The sequence below is a fragment of the Lynx canadensis genome, chromosome D4, assembly GCF_007474595.2.
Source record: "Lynx canadensis isolate LIC74 chromosome D4, mLynCan4.pri.v2, whole genome shotgun sequence".
Lineage (NCBI taxonomy): Eukaryota > Metazoa > Chordata > Mammalia > Carnivora > Felidae > Lynx > Lynx canadensis.
Window position 1 is genome coordinate 59771958 of NC_044315.2, and position 23902 is coordinate 59795859.

The window sequence follows — 23902 nt, forward strand, 5'->3', positions numbered from 1 at the left end:
AATGCCATGTGGGAATGGAGAGACTCAGAATTGCCAGATTTTCTGATTTTTAAGAGAAATCAGAAATCTAGACTATTTGTAGAATTTCCCATTTTGAAAGCACTATATGGGCAAAAAATAATTATAAGCGGGATTTCACCCACAGATCCATAACCCTGATGTCAAGGATATAGTCTGGGTTGGATATCAAGGATATATCCTGGGTTGGATCCCCAGGTATGTGTGATGATGTCAAGTCTAAAGTCTTGTTTTCTGCATAGGCCGAAGCCCAGGAAGAGCATCTGAGGGAAATCTCCTGTGAAGACATGGAGTCCTTCACAACCTCCAGCGGACACACTTATTTTGTCTTCCTACCCCTGGAACAAGAAGAAGAGAGTTTCAAAAGGCCCAATTCCAACCTTTCTACCATTCTCATCAATGACACTTCCAGTGCCAACCTCCTAGACCAAGTGATAATTCCATCCAGACTAGTTTTAGGAATTAAGAAGCAGTGAGTAGAAACCCTTTATTCTCATTCTCTTGTCCTGAGTTTTATTAACAAGGTGTAGTATTATAACAAAAGATTGGACTAGTTTCAGCTGGAAAAAGAAAATGTGTAGGTAACTGAAGGTAGAGATGAGAAACAAACAAACAAAAATAACAAATTTCCAGTAATTATTTGTAGTTACAGATATCTTCTGTGAGAGTGACCCCCTTCGCCTGTCCAATGATGCCTTGCTGGCTTGGGCCTTGTACATAAGAAATAGTGCTTTCCCTGCAAGATATTTCTGGGATTCTAACCTGGCATATGTGTAACCTTAGGGTTTCCCTCCCTCCCTTTCTTTCTTTCTTTCTTTCTTTCTTTCTTTCTTTCTTTCTTTTTTTGGGGGGGGTAATTATATAACTATAGATGCTAGGTATATCAGTATGGTATTTGGCTCTGATTATATGACACATTAATTGCAGACAATTAGAAAATTGAAAAAGTACAAGGAAAAATATAAAAATGACCCATAATTCTACCACTGAGAATTTACCTCCCCTAACTCCCAAGTTTCTGGGAGTGAATTTGGACCAAATGTGGAAATCTACAATTGGCTTTAGGATAGCATTTCCACTGCACTCCTGACTCTACGATATCATCGCAGGACTTACCAGACAGAAATCACCTGATTAGTCTATCTCCTATGTGTATACACGAGCATGGAGTAGAAGGAGTTAAGTCAGGCTTTTGGAGTCTTCTCTTCCACCTCAGCATCATCTCACCTTGAAAACATCTCTTGACTTGAAACTCATCCTTTCTCCTTCCTCTGCCACAGTCCATTTTCTGTTCTCCCCTTAAAGAAGAAAAGCAAGGATCACCACCAGAGCTAATATGCATTGAGAGGACTTAATACTCTCAATAACTATGACAGGGGTACCATAATTAGCCTATTTTACAGATGAAGAAACTGAAGCTTAGTAGCTTGGATGAGATCTCTGGGATAGGAAGTGGTTAGATCTAGGATATGAATCTAGACCACGTGATTCCAGAGTTTTGAAAGAAACACTATGCCATCTGGCCTTGCTACTAACCAGAAAAAAAAAAAAAATTGGATCAAACTGATTGTATTTGCATGTTGAAGGATACAATACTGACAAGTATGGAAATCATGAATGTACAGCTCAATGAATTATCCAAAGGGAACACACCTGGTAACCAGTACCCCCAAGAAATAGAACATTACCAACTCTCCAGGAGCCCCCTTATGTACCCATCTCAAGTCATTGCCCTCTCTTCCCCAAGGATAGCAAATATTCTAACTTATGAATTAGTTTTGCTTATTTTAGAACTTTATTTAAATGGAATCATACAGAATGCATTCTTTTATGTCAGGATTCTTTCCTTATGTTTGTAAAATTCATATGTATTTTTTAAAATTTATTTATTTAAATTCAAGTTAGTTAACATACAGTGTAGTATTGGTTTCAGGAGTAGAACCCAGTGAATCATTATTTATATATAACAGCCGGTGCTCATCCCAAAAAGTGTCCTCCTTAATGTCCGTCACCCATTTAGCCCACCCCCCAACCACCTCCTCTCCAGTAACCCTCAGTTTGTTCTCTGTATTTAAGAGTCTCTTATGGTTTGCCTCCTTTTCTGTTTTTAATCTTATTTTTCCTTCCCTTCCCATATGTTCATCTGTTCTGTTTCTTAAATTCCACATATGAGTGACATCATATGTAGTTTTGAATGTGGGGTTAGCTCATTTTTATTCCTGTATAGTATTCCATTGTAAAAATACATAACCCGTTTTATTTATCCGTTCTACTACTGATGCACATTTGGCTTGTTTTTCACTGGGGAATGGAACAATGCCACTCTGAACATTCTTGTATAAGTCTTTCGGTGAACATACGGCTACATTTCTGTTAGATATATAACTGAGAGTGGAATTGTTGAGAGATAGGGTAATATGTGTGTCCCTCTTGAGGAGATACAACCAAAAGATACCACCAAAGAGTTTTCAAAAGCGATTTTGTTTTAACAGTTTACAACAGTGTGTGAGGGTTCCAGTTGCTCCACATCCTCATCGACACTTGATATTGTCAGCAGTTTTTGTTTTAGCCATTCTGGTGTATGTGTAGTAGTGTTGAACATTTGGTTGTCTTTCTTGAAATGTCTAGTCAAATCTTCTGCCCATTTTTTTTTCCTGGTGGGTTGTCAATCTTTTCTCTTATCAATTTACGTGAGAAAGTTACCTATCCTAGATATGAGGCTTTTGTTAGGTAAATACCTGGCAAATGTTTATCCCTCTCTTTGCTTGCCTTTTTTTACTCTCTTAAGGTATCTTTTGATAGAAAGAAATTCTTATTTGTAATAAGGTCCTTTTCATCAACCTTTTTCATTAGGGTTAGTGTACTTTCTTTCTTATCTAAGAAATTTTTGCTTGCCCCAAGGTCATGAAAATATCCTCCTATGGTATTTACTACAAATGTTATTGTTTTACATTTCCACATTTATATGTAAAATCCACCTGGGATTAATTTGTGAGATAGGAGTCAGATTCATTTCCTACCATATGGATAATCACTTGACCCCAGAAGACTCCCCTCTCCCCACAGCTCTGCCACACCTCCTTTCTGTTTCTCTGTGTATCTATTCTTGCATTACTGCCTCACCCTGCCTGATTACTGCAGTTTTATATCAAGTCTTAATATCTGGTAGAGTATGTTCTCCAATTTTGGTCTTCTCCTCAACTATCTTTGGCCATTTGCATTTCTACATAAACTTGAGATCAGCTCACTGGTGTCTGTAAGAAGATGTCTGCTGAGATTTTTATTGTTATTGCATTGAATCTATAGATAAATCTGGGGACAACCAACACCTTAACAGCACATAGCCTTCTTAACAATACATAAATTTTGAAAAGGAAAAAGTGATAAATTGGGGAAAGTATTTGCAACTCACATTGCAGTCAAATGACCTCACATTCCTAATATATAAGGAGCTCCCATATAAAGAGATTGAAAAGAAAAAGAGCATCTTCACAACAGAGAAATGGGCAAAATATATTAATGCATAGTATGCAGAAAAAGGAATTATATAGTCTTAAACACATGACAATATGCCCAGTTTTGGTCATAACATGACAAAATTGTCAAATTCAAAAGTTCGGCAATACACTGCAAGGCGGCGGAGAAATAGGAATAGACTGCCTTGCCAGGAAAGCAGTCAAGCCATATCTTCAAGAACCACATATGTATTTTAGCCTTTGGGTCAACAATTCCAGTTCGGGGAATTTATCCTACAGGAATGCTTCTACGCTTGACTTATATACAAGGTTATTCACTGCAGCCTTTTTTGAAGAACAAATGGTTGGAAACCATAAAGTGTCCGCCAGAAGGGGATCTGGTTAAATGAATGATGGTCCATCCAGACAAAAGAATATCATGTAGTTAGGAAATAAAATAAGAAGTGAAAGAGGGAAATGCTTTATATAACAATATGGAAGCTCTCTCTGTGGCCACTGCTACTGGCAGAGCTGACCCTCACTGGTTTCTCCCTCAGACTTCGAGCTGGTTTTTTCGAGCACCTAGAGAAGTGGTTTGACCAACGTGTTCTCAAAACCCAGGTCACTGTGGCCACCAAGATTGATGAGCTGGACTCAGAACTAGAGCTGCATCTGCACCTACACAAGCCAAGAGCTGAGTGCATTGAAAAGGACATCCACAATGTCAGAGCAGGTACAGACCCAGCCTGGGAAAGGCCACCCTGCCCCAGACAGCTGGTGTCTGTGCCACCACAGTTCTGCGTTCATTAGGTGCCCCTGTGTGAGGGTTTCATCTCCAAGGCTGGCAGAGAAGGTACCCACATTTGAGTTTTTAAAAAAAATTTCTTTTAAAAACAGGACTTTTAGATGCTTAAATGAAGGGTATTGTCCTGCCTTAGCAGTGTGAATCTCAGATCTGCTCACACATCTGTCAGATATATACCTGCATAGCAGATGCTTCCTGTAGCTCAGGAATCAGAGCTATCAGGCTCAACCTCTCTAGCTATGTGACTCTGAACAGGTTACCTGACCTCTCTGATCCCTCCCTTGCTTGCAGAAGGGGATATTGTTGGTGGTAATCAACTCTCCCTGGAATGGAACAGTGAGGAATCTTGAGCAAGTGGTAGGCATTAATTTCAGCTTATAGTTTATAACTTAAAAAGAGGTGCCATTTCTCTCTTAGGCAGAGGTCCCCGTTAGGGGGTGGCACACTTTTAGCTGGATCCTCAATGACCCTGTTTGGTTTTCACTTATGTCACAATTCAAGCTTCTTCATAGACCCTTCCAGCTCCCAGAGAGACCACACATGGTCCCACCCAAACTCTTCCTGCCTGGAGCAGTGACAGAGTTGTGGGAACAGACAGCCTGGCCTGGAGTCCCAATGCTTGTGGCCTTGGGAGACCTGCTTGGCTTTGGAACCTCATTGTCTTCATTTGGAAAATATGTGCATTAAAACTAAATATAAATTGAGATGCTCTATTTCTTGCCCTGCCCTGGCTCCCTGACCCAGTGTGTGATTGGGAGATCAAGGTCAGAGAAACAATGCCCCAGAGTCACTGCACTCATTCTTGGCATGGCTGGGAGGACAGAATTTTCACCACTGTGGGCAGTAGGGAGGTAGGGTGGACTGACCTGGAACTATCTGTCAGTTTTAAAGACCTATGATGGAGCCTTTGAAGCCAAATCCTGGTTCTGTTTACTCCACCGTAGAAGTCTGTTGGAATTCAAGCTCCTGGAAAGAGTAGTCACTGATTTAAAGCAATAAACTCTGACTGCCCAGTGTCGTGCTGGTTGTTTTCTCCAGAGCCTCTCACCACAATCCCTGCCCTTCCCAAAATGTCCACCCATCCCACCTGTTTCCAGGTGCCTTCACCAGCAGAGACCTCCCTTCATACAGCCTGGACAGCCTCTTCTCTAGTTAGACACCCAGGGGCAGTGTCAGATTGGCCTCTCTGAGATCTGCACCCATTCCCAAGCCAACCCCTGGCAAGGACAGCTGTCATTGTCTAGGAGGGGAACGTCCTGAGGTGACTTGGGATCCCAGAGGACCTCAGCTCTCCTTCATTCTTTTCCAGCTGAGCTCTTGCTTCATCAAGAGCAGCTGGACAGCCACTGTGCTGGGGTGATCGAGACGCTGAGAAAGGAGAGGCTGATGTTCTACCGGTTCCAAGAAGAGCAAAACATAAAGAGCAAAAACTTCCGCCGCAAGATTTACGACATGGAGCATATCTTCTTGAATGCCACAAAGAGCCAGAGGTATGGCCCTGGGAGTCTCCGCTCTGGCCCCATAGCCCTAGAATCTCAGCCAGGTGGCTGCTTTCAAAGGGAGTGGTTCCTCCCTGGTGGATTAAAGAGTCCATTTGCCAGGCCCCACAGCAACCTTCTCTTTTCAGCTCTCCTCTTCACACAAGTGAGTCTAACTGTATGAACTATCTGTCCGGGGGCAGGGGGCTGGGGGCTGGGTGAGCAGCTAGGGAGAAAAGGGCACACATGTTCAGGATGCAGGGATGCTACTAACCTGCCCTGAAACGTCTGTGCTGGGAGAGACCACTTCCATCAAGGGAAATCGGGACGAACTTCCTGCAGGAGGCCTCCTGGTCTGAGATGGAGGAAGGTGAAGAGGAGACAGAATTTTTCCCCTCAGCAAGGAGCACTGGCCCAGCTCGAGGTGGGGATATGCTCACGGCAGAGCAAAGGGCTCCAAGGAAGCCATTCAGGGATTTTAGATGGAGACCCTTGCGTGGTTAGGGAGACCTCAGGTAACAGGTGAGGAGCCCTCACAAGTGTCTGGACAGCGGTCAGGTACACAAGAGACCACTGGTTAGGGTGGACTTAAAGGTGAAGAGGGAACTTGCAGGGTGCTCCCTCAGGAGAACAGGCGCAGGAGTGAGAGAGAAAGTTTGTGCTGCAGGGAGGAGCCAGATCAGTTGGACCTAGGGATTCCTTTAGTAATTTGATGGCAAGGGCCAGAGAGAGGAGAGGGATGTCCTCTGACCCAGCACACTGAGAGCTCTGCACTGTGCCCTGCACACACTGGCATTCTGAGCTTCCTTCAAAGCCTCTTTTTCTACCCAGAAGAACATGGCAGTGGTTCTGGTAGCCCCACAGATGGGCACCGCAGTGGAGCTCAAGCAGCGCCCCCAGGCTGCCCTGCCATGCCCACGTCATCATCCTGCCCTCCTGTGTCTCCCAGGCTGGTTACTCTCAGCAGCACACTGCACCAGGAGCTGCTCAGCTACATCGACGTCGTGCAGGTGTCCCTGCGCAGCTTCCGCCAGTACTTGGAGGAGAACCTGGGCAAGCTTCACTACGCCAACATCGAGTTCATCAAGCACTGCAGGTGGGAGCCAGCGTCGGGGCCTCTGTGGACACTGGGCTTTCTCTATTGAGAAGTGGTCTTGTTTCCCCTCCATTTTTTATTGTGACAAAATATATAGGATGTACAACTGTCCATTTTAACCATTTTCAGGTGTACAGTTCAGTGGCATTAAGTACAATCACATTGTTGTGCAACCATCACCACGATCCATCTCCAAAATTTCTCGTCTTTATACACTGAAACTCTGAACGCATTCAACACTAACTCCTATTCTCCTCCCCCTGGCCCCCAACAGCCACAATTCCATTTTCTGTCTCCATGAATTTCACTTCTCTAGGTACCTCGCATAAGTGAAATCACACAATATTTGTCCTTTTGTGTGTCTGGCCTATTTCAGTTAACATAATGTCTTCAACACTCACCCATGTGACGTGTCAGAATTTCATTCCTTCCGAATACTGTTCCATTTTGTGTACATACCACATATTGTTTCTCCGTTCATCCCTTGAAGGACTTTTGGGTTATTTCACTGCTTCTATCTTTGAACCACCTGCATTCATTTTTCTATGATCTTAAACTTTTAATCTAAAGCCTTGTCGATCACAGGATTTGGAATGGGTGGGAAGTTTCATGTCTGATCAGTGCCTTTTCTTTCTCCCAAACTATTTTCAGATTGTTTTCTGATGGAGGCAACTTTTCTGCTGAAGAAATTGACTCACTGTGTCATCGACTGGAGAAGGAAGCTTCTCGAATAGAGTTTGTTGAAAGTTTAATCATGATCAACATGGAGAAGATGGAGAATGAATACCTGGACCAGGTTGGGGAGCCCTGCCCCTGACCTCCAGCCAGGCATCCGGGGCGCCCTTGTACTTTGCCTGATGAGCCCTGCCAAGCCCCCTTTCCAAAAAATTGAGCCTGTCCCCCTCTGCTTCCAAAGTTCATAAGTTCCAAGTAAACCTCCCTCCTTTACTTTTTTTAAAAAAAGGATTAGTCTCTAATTTTGTTTTAATGTTTATTTATTTTTGAGAGAGACAGAGACAGAGTGTGAGTGGGGGAGGGGCAGAGAGCGAGGGAGACACAGAATCCAAAGCAGGCTCCAGGCTCTGAGCTGCCAGCACAGACGCAGGCTCGAACTCACAAACTGTGAGATCATGACCTGAGCCGAAGTTTGATGCTTAACTGACTGAGCCACCCAGGCGGCCCCCTCCTTTACTTTTTATATTTCTCTACAGGCCAATGATGTCATCAATAAGTTTGAAAGCAAATTTCATAACCTGTCTGTGGACCTTATTTTCATAGAGAAAATCCAGCGGTTGCTGACAAATCTGCAAGTGAACATCAAGAGCGAGGTAGGACAGATTCACTTTTTACCTGGTAGATGTTTATCTCACACACACACACACACACACACACCTGCATGCCAGGCACTGTCCCAAGTGCTGGGGATACCACTGTGGGCTCTCCCCCATGAAACTTAAATTCCAGCCAGGAAGACAGAGATTAAATCATAGTAGCCTCTAGGATTCATTGAGTTATTACGCACCATGCATCCTGATAACTGACTTATTTTGATTGGCAATGTTAGTCCTCACAAGAACTGTAGGAGGCAAGTTCTGTTTTATTCCTACTTTAGAGATAAAGAAACTGAGGCTGAGAATAACTAAGTGACTTAGATAAGAACACAGAGCTCTTAAATGGTAAAGCCAAAATGTGAACCTAGCTCAGGGGTGCCTGGGTGGCTCAGTTGGTTAAGCATCCGCCTTTGGCCCAGGTCATGATCTTGGGGTTTGTTGGTCCAAGCCCCATGTGAGGCTCTGTGCTCAGAGCCTGGAGCCTGCTTCAGATTCTGTGTCTCCCTCTCTCTCTGCCCCTCCCCTGCTTGTGCTCTGTGTCTCTCCCTCTCAAAAATAAACATTAAAAAAATTGTTTTTAAATTTCAAAATGTGAACCCAGGTCAATGATCTCAAATAAACAACCTAACTGTAAACCTCAAGGAAATAGGAAAAAAAAAAAAAAAAAACAAAGTTAGCAGAATGAAAGAAATAACAAAGATCAGATCAGAAATCAATGGAATAGAGACCAGAAAAACAATAGAAAGGATCAATGAAGCTAGAGCTTGTTTTTCAAAGATAAACAAAATGGACAAACCTTTAGCTAGACTAAGAAAAAAAAGAGATAAGACTCAAATAAAGTCAGAAATGAAAGACATTGCAACTAATACCACAGAAATACCAGAATCATGAGACTATTACCAATTATATGCCAACACATTAGATTACCTGGAAGAAATGGATAAGTTTGTAGAAATATATCTACCAAGATTGAATCATGAACAAATAGGAAATCTGAATAGACCAATTAGTCAATTGCTTTTTCTGTGTCTATTGTACTGATCAAATGATTTTTATTTCTTATTCTATTAATGTGGTGTCACATTGATTGATTTGCATTTGTAGAACCATCCTCCTTGCATCCAGAGGTAAATGCCACTTGATCGTGGTATACAATGCTTTTAATGTGCTGTTGGATTTCATGTGCTAATATTTTGTTGAGGATTTTTGCATCTATATTCATAAGGGATATTGGTCTGTAGTTTCCTTGTAGTGTTCTATTTTTTTTTTTTTTTTTTTTTTAGAGAGAGAGAGAGAGGGCACAAGTGAGCAATGGAGAGGGAGAGAGAGAGAGAAAATCCCTGGAGGGGCAGAGAGAGGGGGGAGGGGAAGGGAGAGAAAGAGAGAGACAGAGAGAGGGAGGGTGGGAGAGAGAGAAACAGGGCTCACCCAAAAATGGAACTCGTGTTCACCCAAAGCGGAGCTTATGCTCACTGGAAGTAGGGCTTGTGCTACCTGAAGCAGGGCACGAGCTCACCCGATGTGGGGCTTGAGCTCATGAGCTATGAGATCATGATCTGAGCCCAAGTCGGATGCTTAACCAACTGAGCCACCCAGGCACCCTCTTTGTAGTGTTCTTACCTGACTTTGGCGGCAGGGTAGTGATGGCTTTGTAATATGAGTTTGGGAATATTCCCTCCTATTCTATTTTTTGGAAGAGCTTGAGAAGAATTGGTGTGAAGTTTTCTTTAAATGTTTGGTAGAATTCACCCATGAAACCATCAGGTCCTGAGCTTTTCTTTGTCAGGAGGGTTTTGATTACTAATCCAATCTCCTATTATTTTGCAATATATACACATGTCAAATTATACAAATTATACCTTTATAATAAGATATACATTGTATACCTTAAACTTATATAATGTTACATGTCAATTATATCTCAATGAAGCCAGGAAAGACTTTGAATTATTTTTAGACTTTTTTCTATGCATATAAAGATTATATATATATATACATATATTATATTATATAATATATAAAAGATATATACACACACATACATACACACACACACAAAAAAAATCCAGCCTCTTTCTATTTTATACAATTTTGTAAGCTATATAATCTTTAAAGATTATTTGAAAACACTATTTTTCTGGCTTCCCTCTCCTGAATGTGTTGCCATTTTTACTTAGCCAATCCTTTTTGGAGAAATAGTTGTTGGATTTCACTTATTATGCCAGTGATATGATAAATACCCTTGCAGAGGGAACTCTGATTATGTCTGTAAGGTATCTCCCAGAGCTAGAATTACTGGGGTAGAGCATGAATGTTTTAAGGCTTCACGTGTTTCCAGGTGGCTTTTTCAGACAACTCATCACCAGCTGGTCATGAGCGTGTTCTTCTTCATACCCTCAACCACTACTGTGGGTTGTCGATTTTATTTTTAAACCTTATCTGTTTGACAGTAAAAAAACACAACAAAACAAAAACTTAAAAAAATTTTTTTGATGTTTATTTAATTTTGAGAGAGACAGAGACAGAATGCCAGTGGGTTGGGGCAGAGAGAGAGGGAGGCACAGAATCTGAATCAGGCTCCAGGCTCTGAGCTGTCAGCACAGAGCCTGACATGGGGCTCGAACTCACAAGCTGTGAGATCATGACCTGAGCTGAAGTTGGATGCTCAACCAACTGAGCCACCCAGGCACCCCTAAAACAAAAACTTTTACATTTGCATTGATCTAGTTTCTGATAACATTGTGCATCTCCCCCCACCAATTTCATTTTTCCAATATTTAATTCATCTCTTATATAATGTTTTGCTGAATATGTTGCTGATCAAAACAAGTATTCTAGAACAGGAACCCTCTTGCACTGTTGGTGGGAACGCAAACTGGTGCAGCTGCTCTGGAAAACAGTGTGGAGGTTCCTCAAAAAATTAAAAATAGATCTACCCTATGACCCAGCAATAGCACTGCTAGGAATTTACCCAAGGGATACAGGAGTGCTGATGCCTAGGGGCACTTGTACCCCAATGTTTATAGAAGCACTTCCTACAATAGCCAAATTATGGAAAGAGCCTAAATGTCTATCAACTGATGAATGGATCAAGAAATTGTGGTTTATATACACAATGGAATACTACTTGGCAATGAGAAAGAATGAAATACGGCCTTTTGTAGCAACGTGAATGGAACTGGAGAGTGTTATGCTAAGTGAAATAAACCATACAGAGAAAGACAGATACCATATGTTTTCACTCTTATGTGGATCCTGAGAAATTTAACAGAAGACCATGGGGTAGGGGAAGAAAAAAAAAAAGAGGTTAGAGAAGGAGGGAGCCAAAACATAAGAGACTCTTAAAAACTGAGAACAAACTGAGAGTTGATGGGTGGTGGGAGGGAGGGGAAGGTGGGTGATGGGTATTGAGGAGGGCACCTGTTGGGATGAGCACTGGGTGTTGTATGGAAACCAATTTGACAATAAATTTCATATTTAAAAAATAATAAATAAAAAAATAAGTATTCTAGAAACAAACCTTGGAAGTTCTGGTTTTTCTAGGTTGCAAAATCCAATCTGCAAACAGATGGATTGAATTCGTCTCTGGAACAGCTTCAAAGGAAAATAGAAATGTGTCGAAACTCAAAGGGAGATAAAAAAGTAAGTATTCAGTATTTGCTAAGCTATGAATAGTGAAGATGCCATTATACAAGAATCAAACTGAAAGTAAATTTACATCTGTCATCAAGATTTCTCCAGCTCCAGAGGGGCCTCTGAGCCTTCCTACTTAACCCCTGTTGGACCCAATGGAATTAAGGAAGAGAAGAGAAAACAGCCACCTTCTCTCGCCCCCAGCCCTTCCCTGGCAAGCATGTAGAGTCCAGTGAACATGGGGCTTCAGTCTGACCTCACTCCCCTGCTGATGTCACCAGGCTTCCTTCCCTGTAATTGGAACTCAGCCCTAGAGGAAAAACAGAAGCAGGCAGGACTCTGCCTTCTGAACAACCACTTTTTGTTTGATTTTTCATTTGCTCATTTTGATCATTGCACATGAACTGGTTACTACTGTTTTCTACGGTTACTACTGGTTAAAATGTCCAAATTAGAGCAGTGTGGATCAGCACATCAGGTCTCTGGATGTTTACGTTGTTTACATGCTTGTTTTTCTGCCACCAGCACACATCTCTGTCCCCTGTTCCACATCTGTCCCGGCCTCCCCGGGCAATCTTTTCCCAACAGCTCAACCAGGCACTCGACAACCAGATGTCTCAACTGGAGTTTCTTGAATGGGATGTTCCTTCCTCACCAAGCTTTGTCTTTTCTCTTCCATTTCAGTGACTGAGTTGAGGTTTCATGTTTGTTAGCACTGAGAGGACATTTAGTCTCTATGCTTTTTCTTGCATAGTAACACATGCTTCTTGAGAAAAGTTCAAACATCCACAAAGCACTAAGTGAATACACATCCCTCATATTATTCTCATTTTTTTGCAGAGCCCCTGTGACCTCTGTGTTTTTATGCAGTTATTTCTGCATGACCCCTGGGGAACAGGGGGAAGCCAGCTTAATCTGCCATGACTTCTTTATCAGTCCCTTTAGGGACAGCTCTGCCTCTCCAGAGCAGAAACATTTGCTCTCCTGCATTTCCTCACCTCTCCAACCCCCTCACTGCCATCTTCTTGTGGTGTCAGAGTGTTGGACAAGGGAAGGCTTTCACAGCCTTCTGGCCAGGTCAGGGGAACTTGAACTTGGGTGGGCAGGCAATCCTGTGTTGATGGAGGAGACTGGTTGGACACCTCTGCAAAAACAGTGATCAGGAGATGGGAACGATGCATCAGTTGCATGGTGAAGGCAGTGGGGACCATGGACAGGTGTGGCCAGGGTCACATGCTCAGTGCCACATACATGGAGGGGTTTCAGGTTGCTGTGTGCAGAAAGGCAGGGAGGGAGGGAGGAGTGAGGCAGCGTGTCATAACTGAAGCACAGAGAATTGTGGCTTGGACAAGGTACCACCAGGGACACCTTCCAATTCCAGAGTTAAGTAGCGGGGGAATGGTTAAGACTCAGAATGCACTAGAAATGAAGGAGGCAGAAGAGGCCAAGGCACCTCCTGGCCTGGGTCATGTACATAGGTCAGTGAACAATGCAGGGACCAAGTGTGAGGACTGACAAGTGATGTGTGGGTGCACGTAAAGGTGAACGTCCTTACATGTTCTTTCCTGCACACCTGGGGGCAGGGTCTGTGGGATTGCTGCTTGAGGGGGTGTGTATCTGAGCTTGTTGTGGAAATGGTTAGATCACTTTCCAGAAAGGCTGTGGTCATTTCACTCACACACAACGTGGCCATTTGGGGCCAAACATTTCCTTCTAAGAGCGTCAAAGCTAGAAGAGATTCCAAGGAACATTCTGTGTCCCACCACACAGATGGGGAGACCAAGTTGAGCTAACTCAAATCATTTGCCCAGAATGAACCCATAAAACCAGGACTAGAACTCCTGATGCCCCGTCAGTGAAGGATTTACTGCCCCACTGCAGTTGCCCAAGAGAGCCAGCCAGCACCGCCCACTCTCCTAGGGCCCTCCCTGCAAGTGACGGGCCTCCATCGAATCAAGAGGCCTGTGGTTCAGATGGAGGCAGGCGGCCCTCCTGCAGCTTGCTTCCTGCAGCTCTCTTCTCCTAGGTGGTGGCCACGGATGACCTCCTTGGCTTGGTTCGGACTTGGAAAGAAAAACTGGGCCAGAGGATTCAGTACCTGAATTGCAGGCTGGACATCGTATACACGACTCAAGTCGTCTTTACTGTAAGGAACAGACAGTAGAGGAAGGGAATGGGAAGTGGGGAAGGGTGGGTGAGCTGTCACGGCTGGGCTCTCAGGAGACCTGCAGAGCTCAGTAGAGCCTAAGGGAAGAGACGGCTCCCAGGGTCCTGCTGAACACCAGGCCTACCAGGTTGCCTTGGAAAGACCATAGGCTGTGCAGTCAGATCTGGGATTCAAATCCCAAATAGTCCACTTCCCTGCCATCTTAGGAGATTCCTCACCTCCTGGTACCATCTCCTCACCTTCACCAAGACCTACCAGCTGCCAGCTCTCAGGCTACCCTCACCTTTCAGCCTTTTCCTTCCCACCCACGTGCATAAGCAACAACTGGCTTCTCCCCACCCCACCTCCACCAACCTCTTCCTGCCCACATGGCTGCCCTTTTCCTCTCACATTCCCTTATGATCCACTCCCTGAACTACAGCCAGACATAATGTTGGAGAAGGTCAGTCTGACTGTGCCACTCTCCTGATCACTCAGGGTGAAATCTACATCCTTCAACTGAGCCTTCACAGCAGCCTCTTTGGTCTGCCCTCCATGGTCTCTTCATTTCTCACCCCCACTCCCACCCAAAAGACATCACTTCCCACTGGGCCTTCTCTCACAGACCACAGTGATGTCTCCATTTTTAGGGGCTATCTCTCCAGACTGTGTACCCCAAGAGGGCAGAGCTTCTGTCACCCCCACCCTGCACTCAGCCCCTCACATCAGGTTTTGAACACCAGAGACACTCAACCAACTTCCAGGAGTGTGTGACATAGAACAATATGGAAATAAGTGGACATCCCTCAAGTTCTGCTCTCACTACCATGTTTTGAACCAGTCCTTCCTTCTATGGGGAGGCGCTTCCCACCATGCCACCAATACTAACCCTCCATCATACCACCAGCATCATACCACCTGCGCCCTTCAAGAAAGAACTCAGGAGTCCAGCTAGGGTCCTTCCCTCTTATAGTCCACTGCTGAGACAAGACTCAAATAAAATAGGGAATAGCCTAACTAAGCCCTCATTGCGGGCCACTACTCCTACCCTTTCTCTAAGGTCCGACTTGTAGGGCGTGTTGGCCACTCACTGGTCCACACATTCATTCATTCATTCACCCATTTTAAGAACACTGCCTGGACACATCTATGGGCTGGCCTTGTAAATCCACGACCCTCAGCCTCATGGAAGACTTTGGAACTTTTCCTTCATAGCATTGGTCACAATTTTGACTAGACATTTATTTGTAGAAGTGCATGTTAAATGTTTGTCTCTCTGACTAGACTGTAAGCCCTATAAAAACAAAGATCACATGTTACCTCTCCACCCTGTGTCCCAGGACCCAGCCAGAGCCTTGCAGAAAGCAGGTACTTGGGAAATATTTTTGAAAGCCACATGCACATATAAATGAATGAATGAATGAATGAATGAATGACTCTCTAAAGGAGATATGACCATTACCATTTTTTAGAAGGAAAATACAGACTCAAAGAATCAGGCAGCTAGCCTCCTGCTGCAGCCCCTGGGCAAGGTGCTTTTGGAACATGAACCCAGCTGCCTTCATCCCTAGCATGTAGACTGGGCCCACACACTCAGGCCCTTCTCTTGGGCCTGCAGGATGACATCATGATCGATATGGAGGTGGAGAGTGACATCCTGGTGTCTTCAGAAGTCCTTGAAGAGGAAGCCAAGGTAGACTTGGTCACCCCTGAGTCCTTTGCCCAGCCCAGCCGCATGGGGAAGTCCATGATTGAAGACCCTGCTGTGGAAGTGGTCAAGAAGATCCTGCAGTGAGTGGCCATGGGGTGTATACGGCCTCAGTTTCCTCCTCTAAAATGGGCCTCATAATAGGACACGTTCACATGGTATTATGTGCTAACTGGGATGGTACCCAATGCCTGCCCTGAGCTGTCCTCATGGTCACTGGGGAAAAGTTCATATCCTTTCCTTTGGTTTCAGACTTCCCAACTCAAAATGCTCAACCCAGCAGTGTGACAAAGATCGGTTCCAGACAGGTAGAGACAAACAGGCCTGTGGGTCTTGGGGCACTGGCGGTGGGAAAGCCAGTGTTGCCACCTGGTCCATCCTCACCTTGGGTCCTCTGTTCTTGTCCTGGGTGCTCATCACCCAAAGGCTTGAAGCGACACCGGAACCGGGGAGAACATGTCGTGAGAAAGGCCCTGTCCAGTGCCAGTGCCACTTCAACAACGAGGTAGGTCTGCTGGGCTGCTGAGGATCTCCCCTTCCCAGATGCCTTCCCTGTCCCCCTAGACATAGGCCAGAGACCACCCTGTCCATTTATCAGACTGTCCTCGGAAAGTACCACCTGTACTCACAGCTCTGAGACCCCAACGGACCCAGTGAGAGGTTGGCTCTGAAGCTGGCGTTAGTCAGGTCTGTGCTCATTCCTGCTGAGTGATGCAGCTCACACAGGCCTCCCACCTTGAGAGCCCATCTGGGCATTCAGTGGTTTTCCATGGTCACAACTGGTAGATCCCAGCCCTCCTCCCATACCCATTCTTCCCAGTCAAAAAGAGGGACATTGGAGATGGCTTTCTCTCCAGGAGAAATCCTGGGCCTCTGCATCCTGGTCAGGCACTCTGCCCATTATGCCCCTGTAGGGGTCATTAGACTCATTACTCAGTGAATGTGGGCCCCGCTGGCCCCTGACACTGATTCAACAGAAGGCAAGTAACAGAGCCAGTGGCTGAACTGACTTTTGGGTCCTCTGTGAACCCTCATTTATATGGTTTGATTCCTGGTTTTGAGGAAGTAGAGGTGAGGCAATTCCTGCTTTGCATACCTCCAAAAGGTCCATGAACATGAATGCCATCTGCAACGTGGAAATAAACCTAAGACCAACCAAATGAGAAAAGCAAAGGCTATTTATTCAGAGCTTGGTACAGCAAGGGAGTCAGCCATCATTACTTATGTTTTAGCAGAGACTCAAAGGCAGACAAGAGTGAAAAAACTGTGTAGTGGAGAAAAGGAAGGCTTTAAATGTGCCTTTATTGGAGGCTGTTGATGTGGGGAAGCTGGAGGCAGGCCAACTAGCAGCAGGGCATTCTATGTGATTATTTAGGGCTGTGTACTTGACTTTCCCTGATTGGTTCTAAGTTGGAAGCAGGGACAAAATTCAGGGAAGCTGTCAGTTAGTAATCAAGTCCCGGCCATTTGGAGATGATTGTTACAGGAGTTATTGTTTGGCATTCTGGATTGCCACTAGAGATGACAATATGGCTTCCTCCAGATCTGACTTCTATCATGCTGGCTTCCCGAGTTGTTTATTATAGACAAGGAATTGGTTTCCTGGGCACGTTGCTGCAGGTTTGGGGTCAGAGTTCTGTATTTTTGTACAGTCCAGCTATTGCCCATATGTATATTCAGTCTCTCAGTGGTTACAAAATGAAGTCCATGTTGCTGGGGCTGTCTGATGTTGCATGGGACATGCTTACACTAAAAATTATTCGCTTCTTATATGGAATTCAAGTTTAACTGGGCACATTGTATTTTTGTTTGAAAAGCACCTCAACCTGTTTTTCTTTGGGTCCCCCCCACAGGAAAGCAAGGATATGAATTTCTGGCCCCTTGCCCCTTCCCAGGGGCCTTGGGTCAGTTTTAGCAATAAGGACTTGACCCCCACGATAAGCATCTCCAAAGCTTTGAGGAGTAGGGAAGTATCTTGAAGGATTCAGGCCCAGACATGGGGGTCACGGTGTCCCACAGGCAGACGCAGGGCCTCCAGCAAGTTAGGTGGGGCTCCCACAGACCTGCCTGTCTACCCCAGCCTCCAGAACACTGATCCACCTTTGTCCCACAGCATCACACGGTACTCCAAGCCCAACCGAATGGACAGAAAGTACCAGGTGCTCGGGGAGAAGCCACCGCCGCCAGCTGAGTAAGTGGCACCTTTTCCTTTAAGTCCATTTTAACTTGTTGTCTCTGTGAAGGAGGTGGCTAAATCTGACACAGCTGAGGGGAAAATAAGAAGTGGGGGGCAGAGCAGGAGAGATTTGCAAGGGGAAAGATGAGGGTCAAGGTCAGTTTGTCTCATCCCATTTCACCTAAATTTGTTGAGAGACATTTTCACCAAAATTTCACATTTTCTAAGTTAAGCTTTTTGGGGTAGCGGGAAGCACACCTCTTTCAAGTCTGGGATTTGTTTGTGGGTTTTTTTCTTCAATTTTTTAATGCCTCACCTCCCTCATTCTTCTTTCCCTTTATTTTAATTTCATTTATTAAAACAAACTCTGTTCCACTTAATGGCTACATTTCAAGCAAATAAGCAACTTCAGAAAATTGAAAGCAATCAAAGAGACTCAGAGATACCCTCTCCCCCTTAATCAGGGAACTGATCATCATCAGCCTTTTTGCCCCACTGGTCTTATCTCTGGGGTTTGTGAAGTTTGCAAAGAAGGGTGGTTTTCAGGGCACCTGGGCGGCTTAGTTGGTTAAGTGTCTGACTTTGACTCAGGTCATGATCTCATGGCTCGTGGGTTCAAGCCCCATGTCAAGTTTTGAACTGACAGTGGAGAGCCTGCTTCGGATCCTCTGTCTCCCTATCTCTCTGTCATTCTCCCAGCTCTCTCTCTAAGAAATAAATAAACATTAAAAAATAAAGAAAAGAAGAGTGACTTCAGGACCTAGAAGTTGGGTCCAAGTCAGCAGCTAGATGCTCCCTTGTCCCATTCACAAAAAGGCATTCCTCATCATCAAAATCTTGACTCTCAACTTTTTATAGTTCTGTCATTTTATCACATGTGTATATTCATGTAAGTATCACCACAATCAAGAAACAGAACTGTTCCATCACCACCAACTGTATGTCACTCCTGTCACCCCTTTATAGCTGTACCCATGCCCTCTCCCTCTCCATCCCTAACCCTGAGCAACCACTGATCATTTTCCATCCCTATTATTTTGTCATTTCAAGAAGGTCATATAAACAGTCTCATACAGTGTATGACATTTGCAGAGTGGCTTTTTGTACTCAATATGATGCCCTTGAGATCCACCTAAGTGGTCACATGTATCACTAGTTCATCCCTTTGTATTGCTAAATAGTTAGCCACAGTATGGATGCACCACAGTATTTTAGTGGTGAAAAAAAGATCACAGGCTAAACAGAAAAAAAAAATCAAGCACTTATGAAATCTCTGAAAGGGAGAGACTTTCCTAGCATAACACAGTGGTGAATTGTTCAGAAAATGGAATCAGACTGATGATGTTTTTACCCCCGCCTTGGGACTCTGGCTAAGTGACTTCTCCCCAAGCCTTCACCTTCCCTGTGCACGTGGGTAGAAGAGAGTCCTCTTCTTGGAATTGTGAAGACAAGCCAGCAAGTCGTCTACAGGTCGCCCTTGAGTAATGCAGGATCATCACTCCAAGAAGCACTAGATGAAATCACACGGAAAAAGATGGAAAATTTTGGCAAATAAATTTTTAAACTCCTTTGAGATAAAATGCAATTAAAAGTTAGATAACAACCAGTCAAGACACAATAGTGGTAAATAAAGACAACAAAGGAAAAATTGGCTCCTCTCCCCATCCCCTTCCCCCAGAAAATTGCTAAAGAAATTTCCAGCACACAATAGGGTAAGGGGAGAATTGGAAGAGACCACACGCGAGGAAGAAATAAAATTAGGAACAAACATGTGGACAAAACACCAATTGTCACTAGAATGCAAACAAATGAAAAGGGAACAAATCCATTCCATATTTTGCCCAACATTAACCAATATGTAAATAGATTTTAGAGGAAGTTCCCAGTTTATCAAGGGAGGGTGCAGATGGTCCCTCCCAGGCACTGCCAGTGGGAGGTGTTAAGGAAAAAATTATTCTGATACTTGTTAAAACAGTAAGGAATACTTTATGTGGGACCATTGCAATAGGCGCCAAGACTGTTGCAACAGGGAAGAGGGATGGGGCTCAACTCACAATACAATAAGGACAAGAGAAGATTTATAGCCAAAATGCAGAGCGAGGAGGTCAGTAGATTGAAAATTCAACGGTAGTGGATTCTTGCCTACTTAGCAGGATTCTTGCTGCAGGCAGGCCATGGCTATTGGAAATCAGAGGTGCTCAGATATTGGGTGGGGGTGGGTGGGTAGTATCTGAACTGACTTAACAGTATTTTTAATTATTTAATTATTTATTTTTTAAAATCTTTATTTATTTATTTTGAGAGAGAGAGAGAGAGATTGAGAATCTCAGGCAGGCTCCATGCTGTCAGTGCATAGCCCAACATGGGGCTCGATCTCATGAACAGTGAGATCATGACCTGAGCCGAAATCAATAGTCCAATGTTTAACCAACTGAGCCACCCAGGTGCCCCTGACTTAGTAGTATTCTTACTAACATAGGACATAGCAAGCCAAAGGCAGTGTCCAAGGATGAGGCCTAGTCAAATAGTAGACAAGGGAAATAAAAGCAAAAATTAACTATTGGGACATCATCAAGATAAAGAGCTTCTGGGGGCACCTGGGTGTCTCAGTTGGTTAACCTACCGACTTTGGTTCAGGTCATGATCTCATGGTTCATGAGTTCGAGCTCCGTGTCGGGTTCTGTGCTGACTGCTCAGAGCCCGGAGCCTGCTTCAGATTCTGTGTCTCCCTCTCTCTCTGCCCCTCCCCTGCTCACACTCTGTCTGTCTCTCATTCTCAAAAGTAAACATTAAAAAATAAGATAAAAAGCTTCTGCACAGCGAAAGAAACAATCAACAAAACTAAATGGCAACCGACAGAATAGGAGAAGATTTTTGCAAATGACATATCAGATAAAGGGTTAGTATCAAAAATCTATAAAGAACTTATCAAACTCAACACCCAATAAAACAAATAATCCAGTGAAGAAAAGGGCAGAAGACATGAATAGACACCTCCAAAGAAGACATCCAGATGGCTAACAGTCACATGAAAAGATGCTCAACATCACTCATCATTGGAGAAATACAAATCAAAATCACAATGAGATACCACCTCACACCTGTCAGAATGGCTAAAATTAACAACTCATGAAACAACAGATACTGGAAGGGATGCAGAGAAAGGGGAACTCTTTTATACTGTTGGTGGGAATGCAAACTGGTGCAGCTACTCTGGAGAACAGTATGGAGGTTCCTCCAAAAAACAAAACAAAACAAAACAAAACAAAACAAAACAAAAAAACAAAAACAGAAGTATCTTACCAGCAATTGCACTGTTAGGTATTTATCCAAAGGATACAAAATGCTGATTTTGGGGTGTGCGTGGGTGGCTCAGCTGGTTGGGCATCTGTCTCTTGATCTTGGCTCAGGTCATGATCTCATGGTTTGTGAGTTTGAGCCCTGCGTCAGGCTCTACACTGACAGCCTGCTTGGAACTCTCTCTCATCTCCACCCCTACCCCACTTGTGCTCTCTCTCTCTCTCTCTCTCAAAATAAATAAACTTTAAAAAATGCTGATTTCAAGGGGCACATGCACCCCAATATTTATAGCAGCACTATCAACAGTAGCCAGATTATGGAAAAAGCCCAAATGTGCATTGACTGATGAATGCATAAAGAGGTGGTACACACACACACACACACACACACACCACAGGAATATTACTCGGCAATCAAAAAGAATGAAAATTTGCCATTTGCAATGACCTGGATGGAACTAGAATGTATTATGTTAAGTGAAATAAGTCAGTCAAAATATATGATTTCACTTATATGTGGAATTTAAAAAACAGATGGACATAGGGGAAGGGAAGGAAAAATAAGATAAAAACAGGGAAGCAAACCATGAGAGACTCTTCAATACAGATGGTAGGGGATGGGCTAAATGGGGGATGGGCATTAAGGAGGGCACTTGGGGTGAGCACTGGGTGTTACATGTAAGTGATGAATCACTGGTTCTACTCCTGAAACCAATACTACACTGTATGTTAACTAACTTGAATTTAAATAAATAAATTTAAAAAAAAGAAAGATTAAAAAAAATCAGAAAACCTAGCAGTCCAAAAATAGAGGATTGCAAACCATGGTGCTTACATACTAGATGGTGTTACACAGCCATTTAAAAAGATATCTTAATGTGGGGGAACACTTAACAAGTGAACAGAATGTAAAATACACATGAACCTAATTCCAAACTGACTTTAAAAGCAGCCAGAAGGAAATACAATAAAATGTTGGCATTCGTTTTCTCCTTTGCTTTTCAGTATATTTCTAATTTTCTTTAGTTATGATGAGTGAATTTTAAAATGAAACAGTGAGTGGCCTATATACATATGTTTTAGAAATTGGCTGCATCACTTAACAGAAATTGTGAAAAATTAAGTGTCCTACATCTTAAGGTTCTAAGTTAAATTAAGTTCTAATACATCTATCCCTTCCCTTATTTCACTTTTACTATTGAGATAATTGACTTAACTGGCCAGGAATATCCACTGGTACTGGGCAACTTTGTTTAATCAAGCCCCAGTGTGTGCAGAGTCAGCCTAAATGGCAGAGGTACCGGAAGGCGGATGTTTGGTCCTACAGGAAGTCCTGCTTATTTGATTAATATTTATAAGAAATTGTTCTTTCTTCTTTCAACCAATACTGAGGTACAAATAAGTTCAGACCCTGTAGCGGGACTGGGGGTCCCATGGTGAGCAAAACAGACACGTGCGGTCTGTCTAGATGGACTTTACCATCTTCTAGAAGAGATAGAGTTTAATCAGCCGGTCACAAAAATCAATCCCAAATCCCTCTGTGGGGAGTGTTGTAGGGCTGAGGACCACTCTGAGAGCATTGGACCAGGATGGTCAGGAATTGCCACCAGGTTAGGATCTGAGGAAGAGCAGGAGCAAATGTGACCAAGAAGAAAGTTAACCATGTTCTCTGGGGAGGAATCAGTGTGTGCAAAGGTCCCAGGGCAGGAGCAAGTAGCTACAATGAGTGATGAGGCCAAAAGAGAATAGACTCTTGGAAGGGGCCAAACCCAGCTTATCACATACAAGAGCCATTAAACTAGACAAATAGAAATATTAGGTGAGAACACACCTGGGAATCACATGAACTGTCCAATCCTGGCTGGGCTGCTGAGCACTCAGAATGTTCTGTCCATTTGGTTTTGTCCACACCATTTGGTGTGATTAGACAAGACCCCTCAGGGATCTGTCTTTTGTGTCTTTCAGGGATTTTAAAGGGATCATCCTGACCCTCCTCTGGGAGAGCAATGAGCATCTGCTGAATGTTGTGGAGGTGAGGGCTGCTGCCCAGAGGCCTCTGCGTGCCCCTGGACTGGCTGCTGGCCGTATGTCCCCAGCCACCTCTGCCTCTTAGATTTTGCTGATAATGGCTTTGTGGGTGAAATTGAGAGAAAGGGACCCACAACCACAGCTACCTAGCTTCTGTCACCTCATGTGATGTTTTCTTCATCCTAAAAATTAAACCTCATTCATTCATTTATCCACTTACTGAGCCACCAAACATTTCTCGGACACTTACTACATGTCAGATACTGAGTGGGCTAAGAGGAACAAGCCCGGTCTCTGTCCCTGGGAGGCCAGCACCCCGCATAGGGCAACAGACATGGCGGCACCACAGGGAGATGGATGGGGCTGCTGGAGCTACCGAGTGCACAGTTCCAGCACACCCCACACAGGGGTGTCTGTGTGTGTTCCTGTTGGCCTCCAACTAGGCTGCAAATCCTTCAGAATAGGGTCTGTGAGTCATCCATATTTGTGGCCTTTGGCCTAGTACCTAGTTTGGCACTTCATAGAACACTCTCAACCTGGTCATTGGAATGAGATTCCATTTGGGTCTTGAAGGACAAAAAACGAGTTTTGCCATTCAGTCACTCATGCCTTGAGTACTGGGATATTGGCAGTGGTAAAAAGGGCAGTTGGGTACGAAGAGTGACATCAGGAGAATGGGCTAGGAGGTGTGGAGAGTGGGGTGGAGGATGCAGGAGCATGGGCCAGAGC

At 44.0% G+C, this 23902-nt stretch overlaps 1 protein-coding gene across 1 annotated transcript in view; it reads left to right on the forward strand.

Moving 5' to 3' along the window:
- CCDC180 (coiled-coil domain containing 180) overlaps positions 1 to 23902 on the forward strand; it is a 65146-nt gene that overhangs the window by 27011 nt on the left and 14233 nt on the right. The window contains 13 exon segments of the mRNA XM_030292825.2: positions 261 to 490; positions 4031 to 4206; positions 5588 to 5768; positions 6706 to 6852; positions 7504 to 7648; positions 8064 to 8180; positions 11727 to 11825; positions 13843 to 13962; positions 15581 to 15753; positions 15923 to 16040; positions 16042 to 16175; positions 17784 to 17861; positions 23111 to 23177. Of these exon segments, the coding sequence (XP_030148685.2) occupies positions 261 to 490; positions 4031 to 4206; positions 5588 to 5768; positions 6706 to 6852; positions 7504 to 7648; positions 8064 to 8180; positions 11727 to 11825; positions 13843 to 13962; positions 15581 to 15753; positions 15923 to 16040; positions 16042 to 16175; positions 17784 to 17861; positions 23111 to 23177 (1785 nt within the window).